Source organism: Ceratosolen solmsi, unplaced genomic scaffold (genome assembly GCF_000503995.2).
Source record: "Ceratosolen solmsi marchali unplaced genomic scaffold, CerSol_1.0 scaffold15, whole genome shotgun sequence".
NCBI classification, from domain to species: domain Eukaryota; kingdom Metazoa; phylum Arthropoda; class Insecta; order Hymenoptera; family Agaonidae; genus Ceratosolen; species Ceratosolen solmsi.
In genome coordinates, this window is record NW_011948434.1 from 759,497 (window position 1) to 774,479 (window position 14,983).

At 22.4% G+C, this 14,983-nt stretch overlaps 1 protein-coding gene and 1 long non-coding RNA gene across 3 annotated transcripts; one reads left to right on the forward strand and one right to left on the reverse strand.

The window, feature by feature from the left end:
• Nucleotides 1-2,746: 2,746 nt before the first annotated feature.
• On the reverse strand, nucleotides 2,747-7,259 carry Nopp140 (nucleolar and coiled-body phosphoprotein 1). 2 transcript variants are annotated; one of them, XM_011502695.1, is made up of 5 exons: nucleotides 6,996-7,259; nucleotides 5,241-6,710; nucleotides 4,946-5,107; nucleotides 4,664-4,744; nucleotides 2,747-2,945 (listed from the first exon to the last, which is right to left on the reverse strand). In XM_011502695.1, the coding sequence occupies exons 1-5, from the start codon at nucleotides 7,095-7,097 to the stop codon at nucleotides 2,790-2,792; spliced, it is 1,971 nt and encodes a 656-aa protein (XP_011500997.1). In that variant the 5' UTR covers nucleotides 7,098-7,259; the 3' UTR covers nucleotides 2,747-2,789. The 2 variants fall into 2 exon arrangements, with proteins under 2 accessions (XP_011500997.1, XP_011500996.1); XM_011502694.1 differs by lacking the exon at nucleotides 4,664-4,744 and adding an exon at nucleotides 3,896-4,340 and having other exon boundaries at nucleotides 2,873-2,945; nucleotides 6,996-7,258.
• A 3,981-nt stretch (nucleotides 7,260-11,240) lies between these two features.
• LOC105364704 (uncharacterized) lies at nucleotides 11,241-14,877 on the forward strand. Its single transcript, XR_912959.1, has 3 exons — nucleotides 11,241-11,313; nucleotides 14,581-14,673; nucleotides 14,756-14,877. It is a non-coding gene; the product is annotated as an uncharacterized LOC105364704 (long non-coding RNA).
• The last annotated feature ends 106 nt before the right edge of the window (nucleotides 14,878-14,983 follow it).

Sequence of the window (14,983 nt, forward strand, 5' to 3'; positions counted from 1 at the left end):
TTAGTAAAATAGGTATATGCTAATTGATTTAGATTAACTAGTAACAAAATCTAGAGTCCGAATAAAAATTCATTTAAAATATTATTTTATACATGAATATTAATAATATTTACTTAAAGTTAATAAGTTTGTAACCAATAATTTATTATAAAATATATAAATTTTATATTAAACATTTGCAACGATAAAAATATTCACATTATTAAAAGATCAATAGTTTTACTTTTAATTTGATTTAAACAATTAAATTTTATAGTTTTTATACTATAATATATGTTATTCCATTGATATGTATTATGATTGTATTCAAATGTGGAAATAATTACAAAATATTAATGAATTATTATTTAATATATATTAATATAAATTGTTAACAATAAATTTTAATATTAAAATTATATTATTAATATATGTGTAATAATAAATATTAACACATACATTATACCCTAGATTTAATAATTATTAATTCTAGTTATAAATTAATACAATATAAGTATTTTTTTAAAATATATATTTATATTATTTAATATTAGAAGAATACAATTAGAATTCATTTTAGCAATTAATAACATTTATTTATTATCAAAATGCACTCTACAATGTTTTTCTAAAATATATTCAGAATTTTTTATAAAAAAATTTATTTTTAATTTATTAGTAAAATACGAATGTTTATAGCTTTTTAAAAAATACAATACAAACTTTATGATCTTGTATTTAAATAAAAATATTAATTATTTAAAAATACCTTATATAACCTTTTCAATTAGTAGCATAAATAAACTATTTAAATTATTTTTATTTTATTTCAAATCATCTAAAAAGCCTTTAAATATTATTTTATATAAATGTTATTAAATTAATTCTTTAAATATATATTTAAAATTATTTAGCAAATTAATATATTCACAAAGTGAAGTAAATTTGTATTCATATTTTCTTTGTTTTAAATTTTTAGATGTATATTGATAAGGTATTAATAATTATTGTTGTAAATTGTATAGATATTTCTAGAATATATTTTTTAATTTTCCTGTGAAATAAAAAAACTTTTGAAAAAAGAATATATTTAAGCTGTTACAATTTAATTTCAAGTAACATTCTGTTAAAATTGTTATACCAATAATATAAAATTAATTTTATCTATGTTCCAATCTTAATTTAACTATTCTATACATTTTCAAAAAGCAAATATTTTTTATCAGTATTTGTAAACCAGACAATGTAAATAATATGTTTTACTAAATATTTCGTCATTATTGAATTATATATGTCAAAAATGAAAAAACTTTTTTTTTAATTATAAATAAATATTAATAGGAATATGAAAATGTTAAAATTAAAACAACAAAATTCATAAATATTAGAAATTTAGTTTTACAATAAACAGTATCATTTTGTTTAGTTTTAGTATCAAGTTAAAGGAACCTGTGTTTTCAATATTTTATATTCTATGAATTGATAATAGTGTACTTTTGAATATCATTGTTAACATTTTTAAAAATAAAATTATAATTCAAAGTTGTTATTTATGCCAATTTACAATATATATTATCTAATAAACATTAATTATGAAAATCATTTTCTAAAAATTACTATTCAAGTAATCTTTATTCCACTTTAAAGTAATGCATATTTAAAATAATATTACTTATTTCTATTGATAATTTCAAATAAATCTTTTCACATAAGATTTATATGTATTGACATTTGTTATATTTTAATTTTTTTAATTATTATAAAGCAATCTTATTTTATTTACATTTAATTTATACATATAAAAAAGATATTTCTGTTTTTATTGTTTAAATTTGTTAGTTTTAAAGTTAATGCAAGAAATTTTAATAATGAACAATTTAAGAATTTTTATATTTTATCATTTTTCTATAATTTTTACTTATCTCTTCAAAAAGTTCATTTATTTCAAACTAATTTGCATAGCACTAAATTATATAGGTAATAAAAAACCTCTTTGATGTAATTATCTCATACGAAAAATTTTATTAACAGCTTTATTACACACAATTACAATTTTTCTTGCATTTAATAGTATAACTAATTTAGCAAACTCTATTTTATATTTCTCTAATTTGAAATATTTTACATAAAAATAGTATGAAATAAAAAATATATATTACAATTAACACATCAAATGCAAGATTTTAGAAATGTTTATCTTATATAAATGGATTATGTATTATAAAAGTTGTATTAATAAATTTGTAAAGTACTATATAATATAAACTGATCTTTTTAATCTTTTTATAAAAATTCAAAGCATTTGAAAAATTCTTCAAATAAAGAATATTGAAAAATATATAATTTGTGATAAATAAAAATTGATTAGAAAAGAAAATACATATCATTTATATATAAATAAAGTTAATTGATATAAACTTTAGAAAGTAGTAGATTGATGAAATAAATGCCTTGCTTTAATTTTAACTAATTATACATTTTAATGAAAATGAATTATTCAATATATCTGTTATTAAACTAGTTCCAATTATTTTAAGAATAGTTTTGTATGAATATATATATATATATATATATATATATATATAGATTGTGTGTGTGTGTGTGTGTCTATAAATAAACTAATTGTATAATATATATTGTCTGCGTAAACATGTTGGAATTCTTAATTTGTTATATAATAATAGAACAAAAATAATAAAAAGTGTCTGTGGTGTAAAATATTTTTCTGTACAATATATGTAAATGTATTGAATGACAAATTAAATACTTCTAAAATTTTTTAACAAATTTGACATGAAATTAAATATCTATTAATATTCAAATTTTATTGAGTTAATACTCGTATCTATTTGTCCGCCTCGATAACTACCACGTTTTTTTTTAGTTTTTTCGTGGCGAAAAGATTTACCTCTCGTGAATTTCAAGTCCAAATTTGCTTTTTCGCCCCAAGATCCTCTTGCACCTTTCTATAATTAAAATACAATATTATAATTTATTACAAGTCTAAAGTTTCCTTTCTATTATTATATTTAAAATATTAAAAATGATCTGCTATTTTATGGGATTTTTTTTTTTATTTTACAATTCATATAAAAGTAAAATGCATATATTTCACAGTATAGTTTATTCATTAAGCATAAATTATAATATAGATGAAATTATAATTAAATTGTTTGCAATATAATATTTTTAATAAATTGGTTAAATAAATGTTAACAATTAAAGGATCAATAATAATAAAGTAATCATAAGTAAATGTGATTTTATATTTTATCACCTAAGGCTAATATTTAGTATTTCAATAATCAACTTTTAAATTATATAAAAAATTCAAATAGTATAAAATATATAGTCAATCAAATACATTGCAGTAGGTAATGTAATAACTCATTTTGAAACAATAAATTAGCAAACATACTAATTTAAACTTTCATACCTTCAATTTAGTGGAAATTAACTACTATAATATTGTGTAAATCTTTTTTAATTAGATTTTAAAAGTTATTTTTCATGATTTTTAAGAAGCGTTGAATTGCGGGCTAAAGAAAATTCTTATAGTTATTCAAACTATTTTTTAAAATTATTACAATTATATTTTTAATTATTTATATTATCAAATTATTTTATTTAATAATTTAATTATTTACACTTTCAAAATATACACTATAATTTTAAAATCATTCGAGTGTATAAAAATCAATCATAAATAATTAAAATATTAAAAGGATATGATAATTACAAATTAAAAACCACTGTAATGTGTAAGTTGAAATACAGAATTGTTAAATGCCCTCTCAAAAAAATATCGAGTTATTGTATTGAACAAAAAAAAATTTTTTTATACAAATTTAATGATTTTATCTAATAATGAAAAACAGGATAACTATATAATTATCGCAAATATTCACATTCTTACCCTAAAATAATATGTATTACTCTTTCTGTGTTCAATCATCAAAGGTAATTTTATTATTCTGTGGTTTTGCGTTATTGTTCTCAAAGCTTTTTCGATCGTTATTATCACCCCACGATTTTCTAAATCCATCACCCCTTGTTTTACTTCGGCTATCATTACCGCCCCAAGATCTTCTATTGTCAAAAGCACCTCCCCTGCCACCTCCACGATCACCTCTGAAGCCACTCCCACGACTCCCTCTACCACCTCTAAAACCACCTCCACGGCCACCACTGAAACCTCCTCCGCGACCGCCATTGAAGCCACCTCCACGAGAGTTACCACCACGATTACCGCCGAAACTACCACTCCCACGACCAGTACCAAAACCACTTCGATTACCCTCATTATGACGGAAATTATTTCCATTATATCTTTTAAAGCTTCCATTTTCATCTTCATCATCCTAGAAAAGAAAGACGAGAAACAGTAGGTCATGTGCCGCCTTATGCATGAAAGTTTTTGAAATAGTTTAAAAATATAATTCTTTTACAATCTTTTAAAGTCTGAAAATGAAAGTTTGTTATAAATTTATTAATAATTTTATAAATGATTATTTTTGTATATCCCTAACAATGGTGAATGCAAGGAAACTTAGTATATATTTTTGAATGTGTATATTATAAAAATATACACAGATATAAATATATTAATTTATAAAAAAATGTGATCTTTCAACAATGTTGGCAAATGACCTACGTCCCGCTCTTACTGTTTCCAAGCATTTACCTTTGCTTCAAACGAATTATTTTCCAACATAGGATTTATGTCCACTTCATCATCTTTAACCCTTCTAAAAGGTGTATTTTTCTGTAAAAGTGAAAAATTTAAAACTTAATAGTCTTTTTGAATATTTAAAATTTTTAATATATCATAAACATACTATGATTAGAATTTAATATATCATAAACATACTATGAAATTTAGAAAACCACAATTATTTAATGTTTAAAAGTTTTAAATAATTTATATTTATATAAATTTAGTTTGAAAATTTATAAGTTAAAATACCTTTTCTCCATTTTCTAGATTATTTGCATCATTACGATATTTTCGTTTACCAGGTTTAAATGGATTAGAATTGAAATTATTTTTTGTTGGTGAATTCATATGTTTTATCTCAATTGATTCTTCAAAATCATTATTTGAAGAATTTTTGGTTACTGTTTTTGACTGAAATAAAATTATATAATAATTAAGTATTTATTAAATGCATGTAGAATGACACTAACAATTTGAATTTAAATAAAATGGTTGATTTAAGTCTTATCATAAAGTAACTAAAGATAATTATTATGTTTTTTACATTGTTAGTAATTTTTGTTGGTGCTTTGACTGATTTAACATTTGCTACTTTTGGATTATCATTAGAGTCATCACTAGAATCATCACTTGAAGAATTTTGGTTCGTTTTTACTTTAGAAGATTTGGCAGATAATGCAATTTTTTTGATAGGTGGTTCATCACTACTACTGTCATCTGTAGATGATGTTTGTTTTTTAATAATTATTTTAGTGGCTAATTTTGCAGAAGTAGATTTAGATTTTGATATTTCATCACTATCTTTTTTATTGTAAGATTGTTTCTGTAGTATACTTTCAGAAGACTCTTCACTGTCAGAAGAGTTACTTTTATTATTAGATATGGATGTTTTTACATTACTTTTAGCAACTGATTTTACAGGTATTTTTGTTAACGAAGATTTAACCATACATTTTTCAACTTTTGAACAATCATAATTTGATGATTCTTTCTTTATTGATGCTTTAATGTCCTTTTTTGTATTTTTATCGCTATCTGAATCACTGTCTAAAGAATCTATCTTTCTATCAATAGATTTAATATGAGATAAAGATTTGTCTCCTTGTTTTTCATTCTCACTAGAAGATTCTTCTGACGATTGTTCTTTTTTGGCTAATGTCTTGACAGGTGTCTTTACTATTGATTTAATTGTTTTCTGAACAATAGATTTAGCATGTGAATTTTCAACTTCACTAGAAGAGTCTTCTGACGATGATTCTGCTTTTGTTGTTGGTATCTTACCAGGTAAATTTACTATGGACTTGACTGATACCTTTTGAGCGGTAGGTGTAATTGATGGTATTTCATTTTCACTAGAAGAATCTACTGATGAAGATTCTGTTTTATTCGGTGATATTTTAGAAATAGGTTTTACTGTAGTTTTGAGTGATGTCTTCTGAGTAATATGTTTAGAGGATGGAGTTTCTTCTTCACTTGAAGAATCCTCTGATGATGATTCTGTTTTTTTTAATGGAGCCTTAGTTATTACTTTTTGTGTAGGTCTATCAATTATAGTCTCATCTTGGCTTGACGTATCCTCTGATGAAGATTCTGTTTTAGTTGCTGATGCCTTAGAAATTAATTTTATTTCAGTTTTTACTGGTACCTTTGTAATAACAGGCTTAGAAACTATGGTTTCATTTTCACTGGAAGAATCATCTGTTGAAGATTCTACTTTATTTGATGATTTAATTGTTGCTTGGGTTTTCTGGTTATCAGATTTAGTAATCATTATTTTTTCTTGACCTGAAGATTCTGATGAAGATTCTTCATTTTTACCACTACCATTTGATTGTTTTGCTAAACTTCTACCATTAATGAAATTAGGCTGCTTAACCACTTCTTCTTCACTCTCTGAGCTTGAATCTGAACTATTAACTTGTTTTATATTTTTTACAGAAATTTTTTTACATGAAAATTTCTGAAAATACTGAAAAACTTCCATAATCGTAGGACATCCTTTTGTAAGTGTAGGCTGAAAAAATATACAAAAAATATATTTGAATTAATGGAGAGCACGTGGATTCGGAATTACCAACAAATATTATGCGTCAACACAAAATATTTCATATATAAAAGGCTGTCTTCCTATTTCAAATACATATTATGAAATATTTTTAAACTGAAATCGCAATTTATCGAAATTTAAATAATGTAGATTGTGCGTAATCCACGTGGTCTAGTATATAAATGGCCAGGCATTGGTTGTACATGAAACTGTCTTTTTCAGCACAACTAACTTATATAAAAATTAACTTACCGCATTTGTTTTTTTTTGAAAAACTTTCGCAAGTGATAAATCCTTCTTTAATAGATAATCATAAACGAGTGCAGAAATATGCAATTCCTCTTTGGTAGCCATAACGAAACCGTATCTATTTACGTTTAAAAACTACACAAGTGCACGGCGTGGACGTTAAATAAGTGTAGACTTAGATTACAGCAATGGCAATAGGAGAAGAATGAAGATTCGATAATTTGAAACCCAAAATACCAAATATATTATGGAATGTAACCAATCTAATCTTTTTAAACTTTTCTTCCACGTTGAGCCTGCGCAGAAAATTTGATATCTAATTGGATACTTATTCAGTAAAATTCTATATAAAAATGTAGTAGAATATTTATTTCTAATAGTGACAATCTATCTTTTTCTCTTTACTTTTTATTTGCTAATACTCAAATCAATATATTTTTCCTATATGTTGTAAATGGACAAAATTTTATTACAATATATTCTAATTTAACTTATTTGAAATAATTTGATATTATTTTACTTTGGTCTATAAAAATCCATGTTAATATTTTTAATATTGATTTCAATTTAGTATTGGTTAGTAACTAAAATTTAAGATAAAATATTTTATAAGAATGGATATTTAAAATAAAAAAAAATTAAAATTTTGTATTTGTATTTTATTTTCTGTCAATGATAGAGTACTTTATTAATACCGTTTCTCTATTATGTAAATAAAAGTATTACAATATTTAATTAAAAATAAATACTTTTGATATATTACAAATATAATATAAAATTATGTGTATTTGTAAAAGTTAGTACAGAATTAAAATTCTCCTAGAAAATAAAATTGATTAAAGTACAATTAATAATATAATAATTTTAAATTTTGTATTACAAATAATTATGTATTATATTCACTATTAAGTATATAATAAATATTGTTTTTTTTTAAGTTATTTGATTTATAAATTATTTGATAAAATATTAAATTTTGTAATTTAGAAATAAAATTTTGGATATGATAAATTAAAAATTAATTTTTTAGCAATTTGAATCCACCGCGGACATAATAACGAATGAAAATTTGATTTAGCTAATAAACCAGAAATGTAAAATAAATTATCAAAAGCAAGTACAGAATACTGTGAAAAATATTTAAATTTAATATGATTTGATATTTTCTATAATGTTATTTATTTTGTGTATATATTTTAAAAGCATCTTTTAAGTTAATAAAAATTCTTAATTTTGTAAATGCATAGAATGATAAATTATTTGATAAAATATTGTATAATTAAAATGTTAGATGTAAAATAATTGTTCTGTAGAATATAATGGTTAATTTTGATTAAATGTATGTATTTATTTATTACATTAAATATTTTCATTAAACATATTGTTAGCAAGATACATATACGAACAAACCTTACAAGTATGTTCAATAGTGTTTACTTATGATTTTTATTATAGTGATTACAAAAAATTTAATAAAATTTATATTTTTACAATGTTTTATGATATTTTTTAGTAATTTGACATGTATAAAAATAAATAGAAGCATTAGAAATATAGAGTAAGAAACAAATATAACACTGGATAATCGTAAAGAAATTGACAATATATATAATGACCGTCATATTTTGAAACAGAAATTGAATGGGAATACACTGTTAACGGGAGGAAAATAGACTGAGGGGATATAGCATTGAAATAGTCGCTAATGAGGACCGAGGATACATATTTCAATTATATAGGAACATTTATGAATGTGCATAACGTGTTTCGTTTAAGCGTAGACTTTTCTATCAATGCATACGCGAATGCGTACAAGCCCATACGTATGTACATTATCCTGGATAGTTGGTGTGTTTGTGGTAAATATCGTAAAGGGGCGCGGCGCGCTCGCGGACAGAACGTGTAAAAAAATTAAAAAATATTTGAGCCGAGGATGACGTTTGGACAATTTTAGATGGTGATAAGATACTCACTTTTATCTACGTAACAATTTTTCAAGTTGTCTGTGTGCTTTTGCATGTACACAATATTAAGGGAAGTTTGGATATTGTTTCTGAGAGCCCTGAATCCATACTCGAAAGAAAAAGAGAAAAGGATATCCTGGCGCGCGCGTGTTTCTTCATACTACGTACAAGGTGTGCAGAACAAGTAGCAATATTTATCTGCAGAGAGCTATAAATCTGTTTTCTGTGCTTTTACTATATCATTTTTCTCTTATCCCCGTCTCTATCCGTCATTGACTTTTTACTTCAATACTCACTTTTGAAACAAACTTGGCATACATACATATGCATGTGTAAACTTAATTTATCTTTAAATCAGAGAAAGACACGAAATTTGAATTAAAAAGACGAAATAGTTTTAACAATAATCATATTTTTTTATGTTTAAAAGTTCAATAGTCATATATATGCATGTAAGTACGCAAACGTTTTTTTTCGTGCATAGCGAATGTAGTGGGTATGTTTCGCCGACTGTCAAAGCGCCAGTCGATAAACTTGTTTTCGCTGTTGTGTGTGTACACGAATCTACGCTTTAGCATTTTGTGAGTGCTTTACATAGTTAGAGAAGATGATCACTTACGAGAAATATGTAATTAATGAAATTTACATTCATGCACAAGCGCTTAAATAACTTTTTTATTTATTTAATTTTTTTGCTCATTTCATAATGTAGGAAGATGATGTTACCTCATCGATAAAGTACGATGCCAAAATAATTTTAATCGATTAAAATAAAATATGCAGTGGAGATTTGCGATACTAATTATTTTGTCATTAAAGTTTATAGATATTACTTTGATACTCTAAATTTTCGGTACGTTTCATGTTGTCTTTGCTTAAAAAAAAATCGATACAGCACCATATCAAAAGCACGAGTTTTTATCACGCGAGTGCATATGAATGTGTATCAGTTAATTCCTTTTCTGTAGCTATTCTTTTCACCGGATGCTCGATAAAGAGGAAAAAAGAGAAAGCAAGAGAGAAATATGTATGTAACCAGTTTTGCCCTATTTGGATGATAAAAATAGCTACGTTGGAAAGGTTTACTATAAGCAATATCATTGTCTGGATATTGCTAATTAATTATACTTATTGTTTATTTCTTTATATAGTATGCATGTATTAAATGAATATATTACAAGCTGTAAATACTATTTACTTAAGATTGATTTAAAATTGAAAAAAGAGTTAAATTTTTTAACTTGTTTATTGTTTTTTTTTATTGCTTCTATCATTTATTCATATTATATTTATATCACATCAATGAGTATTATTAAATATTTAATATCATTTTTTATTTTTATTGTCCATTTCATCATAACTCATAATCAATGATTGGATTATTTATCGATTTACATTAAATAAGATTGAATTTAATGAGCTTTAAAATAATGTTTAATTGTACCATTAATATAGTTAATAAAATAATTAAAAATTGATATTGTTATGTGCTAATATAATTAAATTTTTAGATTTAAAAATATTAAATGTATTATATTTTAATAATGTATCAATTGACTTGTAAAATACTTGTTTAACAAAAAAAGAAAAAGCAATAATTAAAATATTATTTGCTAAATTAATTATAAGCCTTTTAACAAAGTAAATTATTTATTAATTTTATAAAATTATTATTATTTAATATTATTATTATTTAACATTATTATTTAATAAACACTATTATTAAATGATAATTGTAATATTTTAATATATGATGATTAAAGCAATATTTAATTAATAATTAACCATAATATATAAGTAAACTTAACATAACGAATTGAATAGGTAATTAATTCAAAACAAAGATTATTGCTATCAACAATTTGTTTATATAATTAATAGCTAAAAGTCTTTATTAAGTAAAAATACTGGGTTATTAAATATAAGCAACTTTTAACTAAATAATTTTTTTAACATTAATAAAAATCTTTTTAATTTTTATGTGTTTTTGATTCACAGCAAACTTAATTTTTCAATTTTTTTGTAGGATCCAAAGACATTTGTGAAGAACTTTCATAAAATATTAAAATAAAAATAATAGACATTAATAGACTGGTACAACTTGCATTTTTGGATTTGGTGTTTCTTGAATAGTTAATTTTGTAATAAGTTTAGTCATATGTCTTAATTATAAACATTGGAGAGTAAAAACGAAAGCCCAGCAAAGAGCTGCCAGGGCCAATATAGTTGTCAATGTTTTCAATGCAATGGACCGTATCGCGATTGATGAAAGACAAAAGATACACGGAATTTCGTGTGACCAACATATTAGCAGTGCAGATTTCGACTATTCATCTGATTGCCATTACTATCGACAGGTAATTAATTTGTTATATTTTTATTCTAACTACACTAAACAAAGATTCAATAATTTTGTGAATAGTATAATAATGAATGATAATCAATTTAATAATATATTTTTACATAGAATATTGTAATTATAATGATTACAATTATAATAAATTACAATAATGCATAATAAATAATTAAGATAAAATTATAATATTTTTTATGCTGATTATAATCATTATAAAATATTGCATATAATTTCCATGGTTGTTGTTTAAAAATTGGTTATTTGAAAAGTACAACCAAAGAGTAAATAAAAACTTAACAATTAATTGTTACTTATATTATAATTATATACAATTTTATAAAATATATACTGTACATAATATTTATTAAATACAATGTTAAAAATTGAAATAAATATCAGAATGTCTTCTTAAATTCAAAAGTAGCAGTTATATTATTAAAAATATTTATTTTAAATATATTTTTAAATACTAAAATTTTAATGTAATATTTATTACTACTAATAAATGTTTATTTAATCAAATTTTCCTATAATTTGGCACAATTTACATACACAAAAATCACTTGATAAAAGTAAAACTTTATTATTTCTAATAACCTTTAATAAAATTTTAATAGAATATATAAAGTGCTATACTTTATAAATTTATAACTTGTATTATTTGTGATGCGTCATCCTGTTTTGTAGCAGTTGCATCCAATGAATCTTGGTTATGATGTGACTTATGAACTGTTTACTTTGTATGATTGCTATTCTAAAAATTTTTATTATTTGGTTGATTTTTGTTTATATTTTATTTTTTGATAATACAGTTGAATTATACAACATTGAAATGTATTTTTCAATGTTTTTTTAAAGATAAAAGTAGAAATATTTTTAATTCATAATTATTAAATTTTTTATATGGAAAATATAGATATATTTCCATCTTCTTAAAGTATTGAAATAAATTGTTTGAGAATGATGAAATAAAAAAAATGTTAATTATTCTAATTTATTGAGTTAGTTGTATTTTTTATAATAATTACATAAAATTTACTTGTTATAATTTATAATTTTATTTATAATTTATACTTAATATATAATTTTTTCCTTATATAAATATTTTTACATTTCTGGATTATTATTTATTGTCAATAATAAGTTTTCGATAATTACTGAAAATAAACTAAAATTTTATGGTTCATAATATTAAGTCATTAGTATATATATGCGCAAAAAAAAATGTGTCCGATTAATGATGTTATTTATAAAGAATTATTTTAATTACATCAATATTTACACTCTAAAACAAATTGGATTCTTTATTAATATTTGAACAAAACTTTTTTATCTATAAATTTATTAAAAAATTCTTGGAATATATGTATATACTCAGATATGAAATATATTTTCATAATTCTAATTAAATAGATCAATTTATGATATCACTGGTTTAAATAAAATCGTATAATGGAATTAAGTACCTCTTGAAGGCAAGGCAATAACAGATGTTATAATAATTAAAAAAATTACATTGTATTAATCCTTTTTAGTATTAATTAGTATCTGTATTCCAATATATTTCATAATTATTAAGATTTAAGATAAAACATATCATTTTTAAATTGGTGTGGGTTATCATAGGTTTACAGTTTAATGTATTTTAAGGGAAAATAAATTAACAATTTTTTATCATCGTTATATTTTATTTATACATAATATTAATGCCAAATAAATCTAAAGACATTATAAAATAATAGTTTTTTCAACGTTTGTATTATTCGCATTTAGATAATAAGATAACATATTTATATTTTAATAAGAGTTGAATAAATCATTGACGTAGTGTTAAAACAAATTAGATCGTACTAAAGCATGATAATACAGACTTTAAAAATTTGTTAAATTTCCTTGAGTTAATTGATTTAAAATATTTTCGGAATCTATTGTCCAATTATTAATCTTGTATCATATAACTTTAATAGTATTTCTATACCAAGCATTTTTTATTTCATTCTTATAATCTGTAACTAAAGTAAATTTGTGAAAAAATCTTGAAAAATCTGAAAAAAGTGATCCTAATCTTTAAAATTTAAAACATTGAAACAATAAGATTTGATTTCTGTCTTCATTTATTTTATTTACATTAATGTACATCAAGTAATACGTTACATTATAGTAATAAAAATATCTTTATTTCATTTTCCTTGCAGCTGTAATAAAAATTATTACATTTCTTATCTTGAATATTTATGTAAACGAGTACATGAATTTGCAAATGTACTATACAAACATATTTACAAACATAACATTTGCTTATATTTTATTTATATATAGATAAGCACATGATTTTATTCAAACAATTTCTTCTTCCGTGTACAAGTAAGGGGTAATTTCATAGCGATTTATAAAACTGAAATGGTACTACATAATAAAATTGTGTTGAATAATGTTTATATGATGTGTTTATATGATATTGACCTCAAGGAATATGTACATATGAACTTGAAATTCATCGTGAGTCAACAACATTCTTTGTTATTTTATTCATTTATTCTATTTATATCAAATTTAACATATTTTGTAAGTTTTAACAAGAGACTGTCTAAGTACTGAAATATTATTAGTTATCAAATTGAATAAAACATTAAAATAATTAAAGTTATTTAATAAATTTTACATGTATAGTTAAAAAAATATTTAAAGAATTACAATAATATAATAAAATAAAAGAACTTAAAATGAATTTTATTCATTATTCAATGAAATTATGAAGATTATCAAATTCAATTATATATGTTCTATTTCTGATATAAATTATTTAAACGATTAAATTGTATGACATTATTATTTAAATAGAAATTCTTTGAATTTTTTGAATTTTAAAACTCATTATCGAAAAGGTGAAATTTAAAATAGAATACTAAATTCTTTTATTTTACATAGAAATAATAAAAAATATATAATTATAATTTTTGTTTTTCAAAACTATTAGTTTTAGATTATTATATAATAATTTTACCGTAAATAAAAAATTTAAATAAAAAACATTAGCTTTACAAATAATGTTTATTACTGCATAAAAGTAATAATTAATTCCATGATTAAAAAAAAAAAAAAAAAAATCCAATATATCTAGTTATAACTTTAAATCATTTTTTTACGATAAAGAAATATCCGTAAATATAAAATACTGAAAGGTCAAGATCAAATATAAGATTAACTTTGCTTCTGAATCTATTGTTACAAAAGTCTATCATAAAATTCTTATTCTCGTGTTGGCAAGGTCGGTAATTACAACTTGTAATGAATCGGTCGCGCCTTCATCACAAGAAGGAATACGACGCGCGCACCACTTCCATCGAAAAATGTACCCCAGGTGAGTGAAAGTACTATTTTAGTTCGTGTGGCTTGCTTGCATTATAACAACTTTTAAGATCGTACGCTTTTGCCTTTTTAAGAAAAATCCAATAGGCGCACGTGGGTGTTCACAAACGCGGGAGTGTAAGCGTTAGCATTATAAATGTATATGTTGCCTACCGACCAATTTATGCGATCAATGAGTCGGGTGATAGAAAATGATATGGTAGGTTTCTTCTTTATTCATAAAGAATTCTGTTTATTAAAAAAATTTTTTTCATTTTCATATTTTTTTTACTCTTGACATATTGGTATGTTAGAATATATAC

Excerpts from the sequence above, each read along its gene's own strand:
- Nopp140 (XM_011502694.1), bottom strand. The coding sequence starts at position 7,097 with ATGGCTACCAAAGAGGAATTGCATATTTCTGCACTCGTTTATGATTAT. Across the intron at positions 6,711-6,995 it reads TTCAAAAAAAAACAAATGCG|CCTACACTTACAAAAGGATG; the intron begins GTAAGTTAATTT and ends ATATTTTTTCAG. Across the intron at positions 5,108-5,240 it reads CAACAAAAATTACTAACAAT|TCAAAAACAGTAACCAAAAA; the intron begins GTAAAAAACATA and ends ATTTTATTTCAG.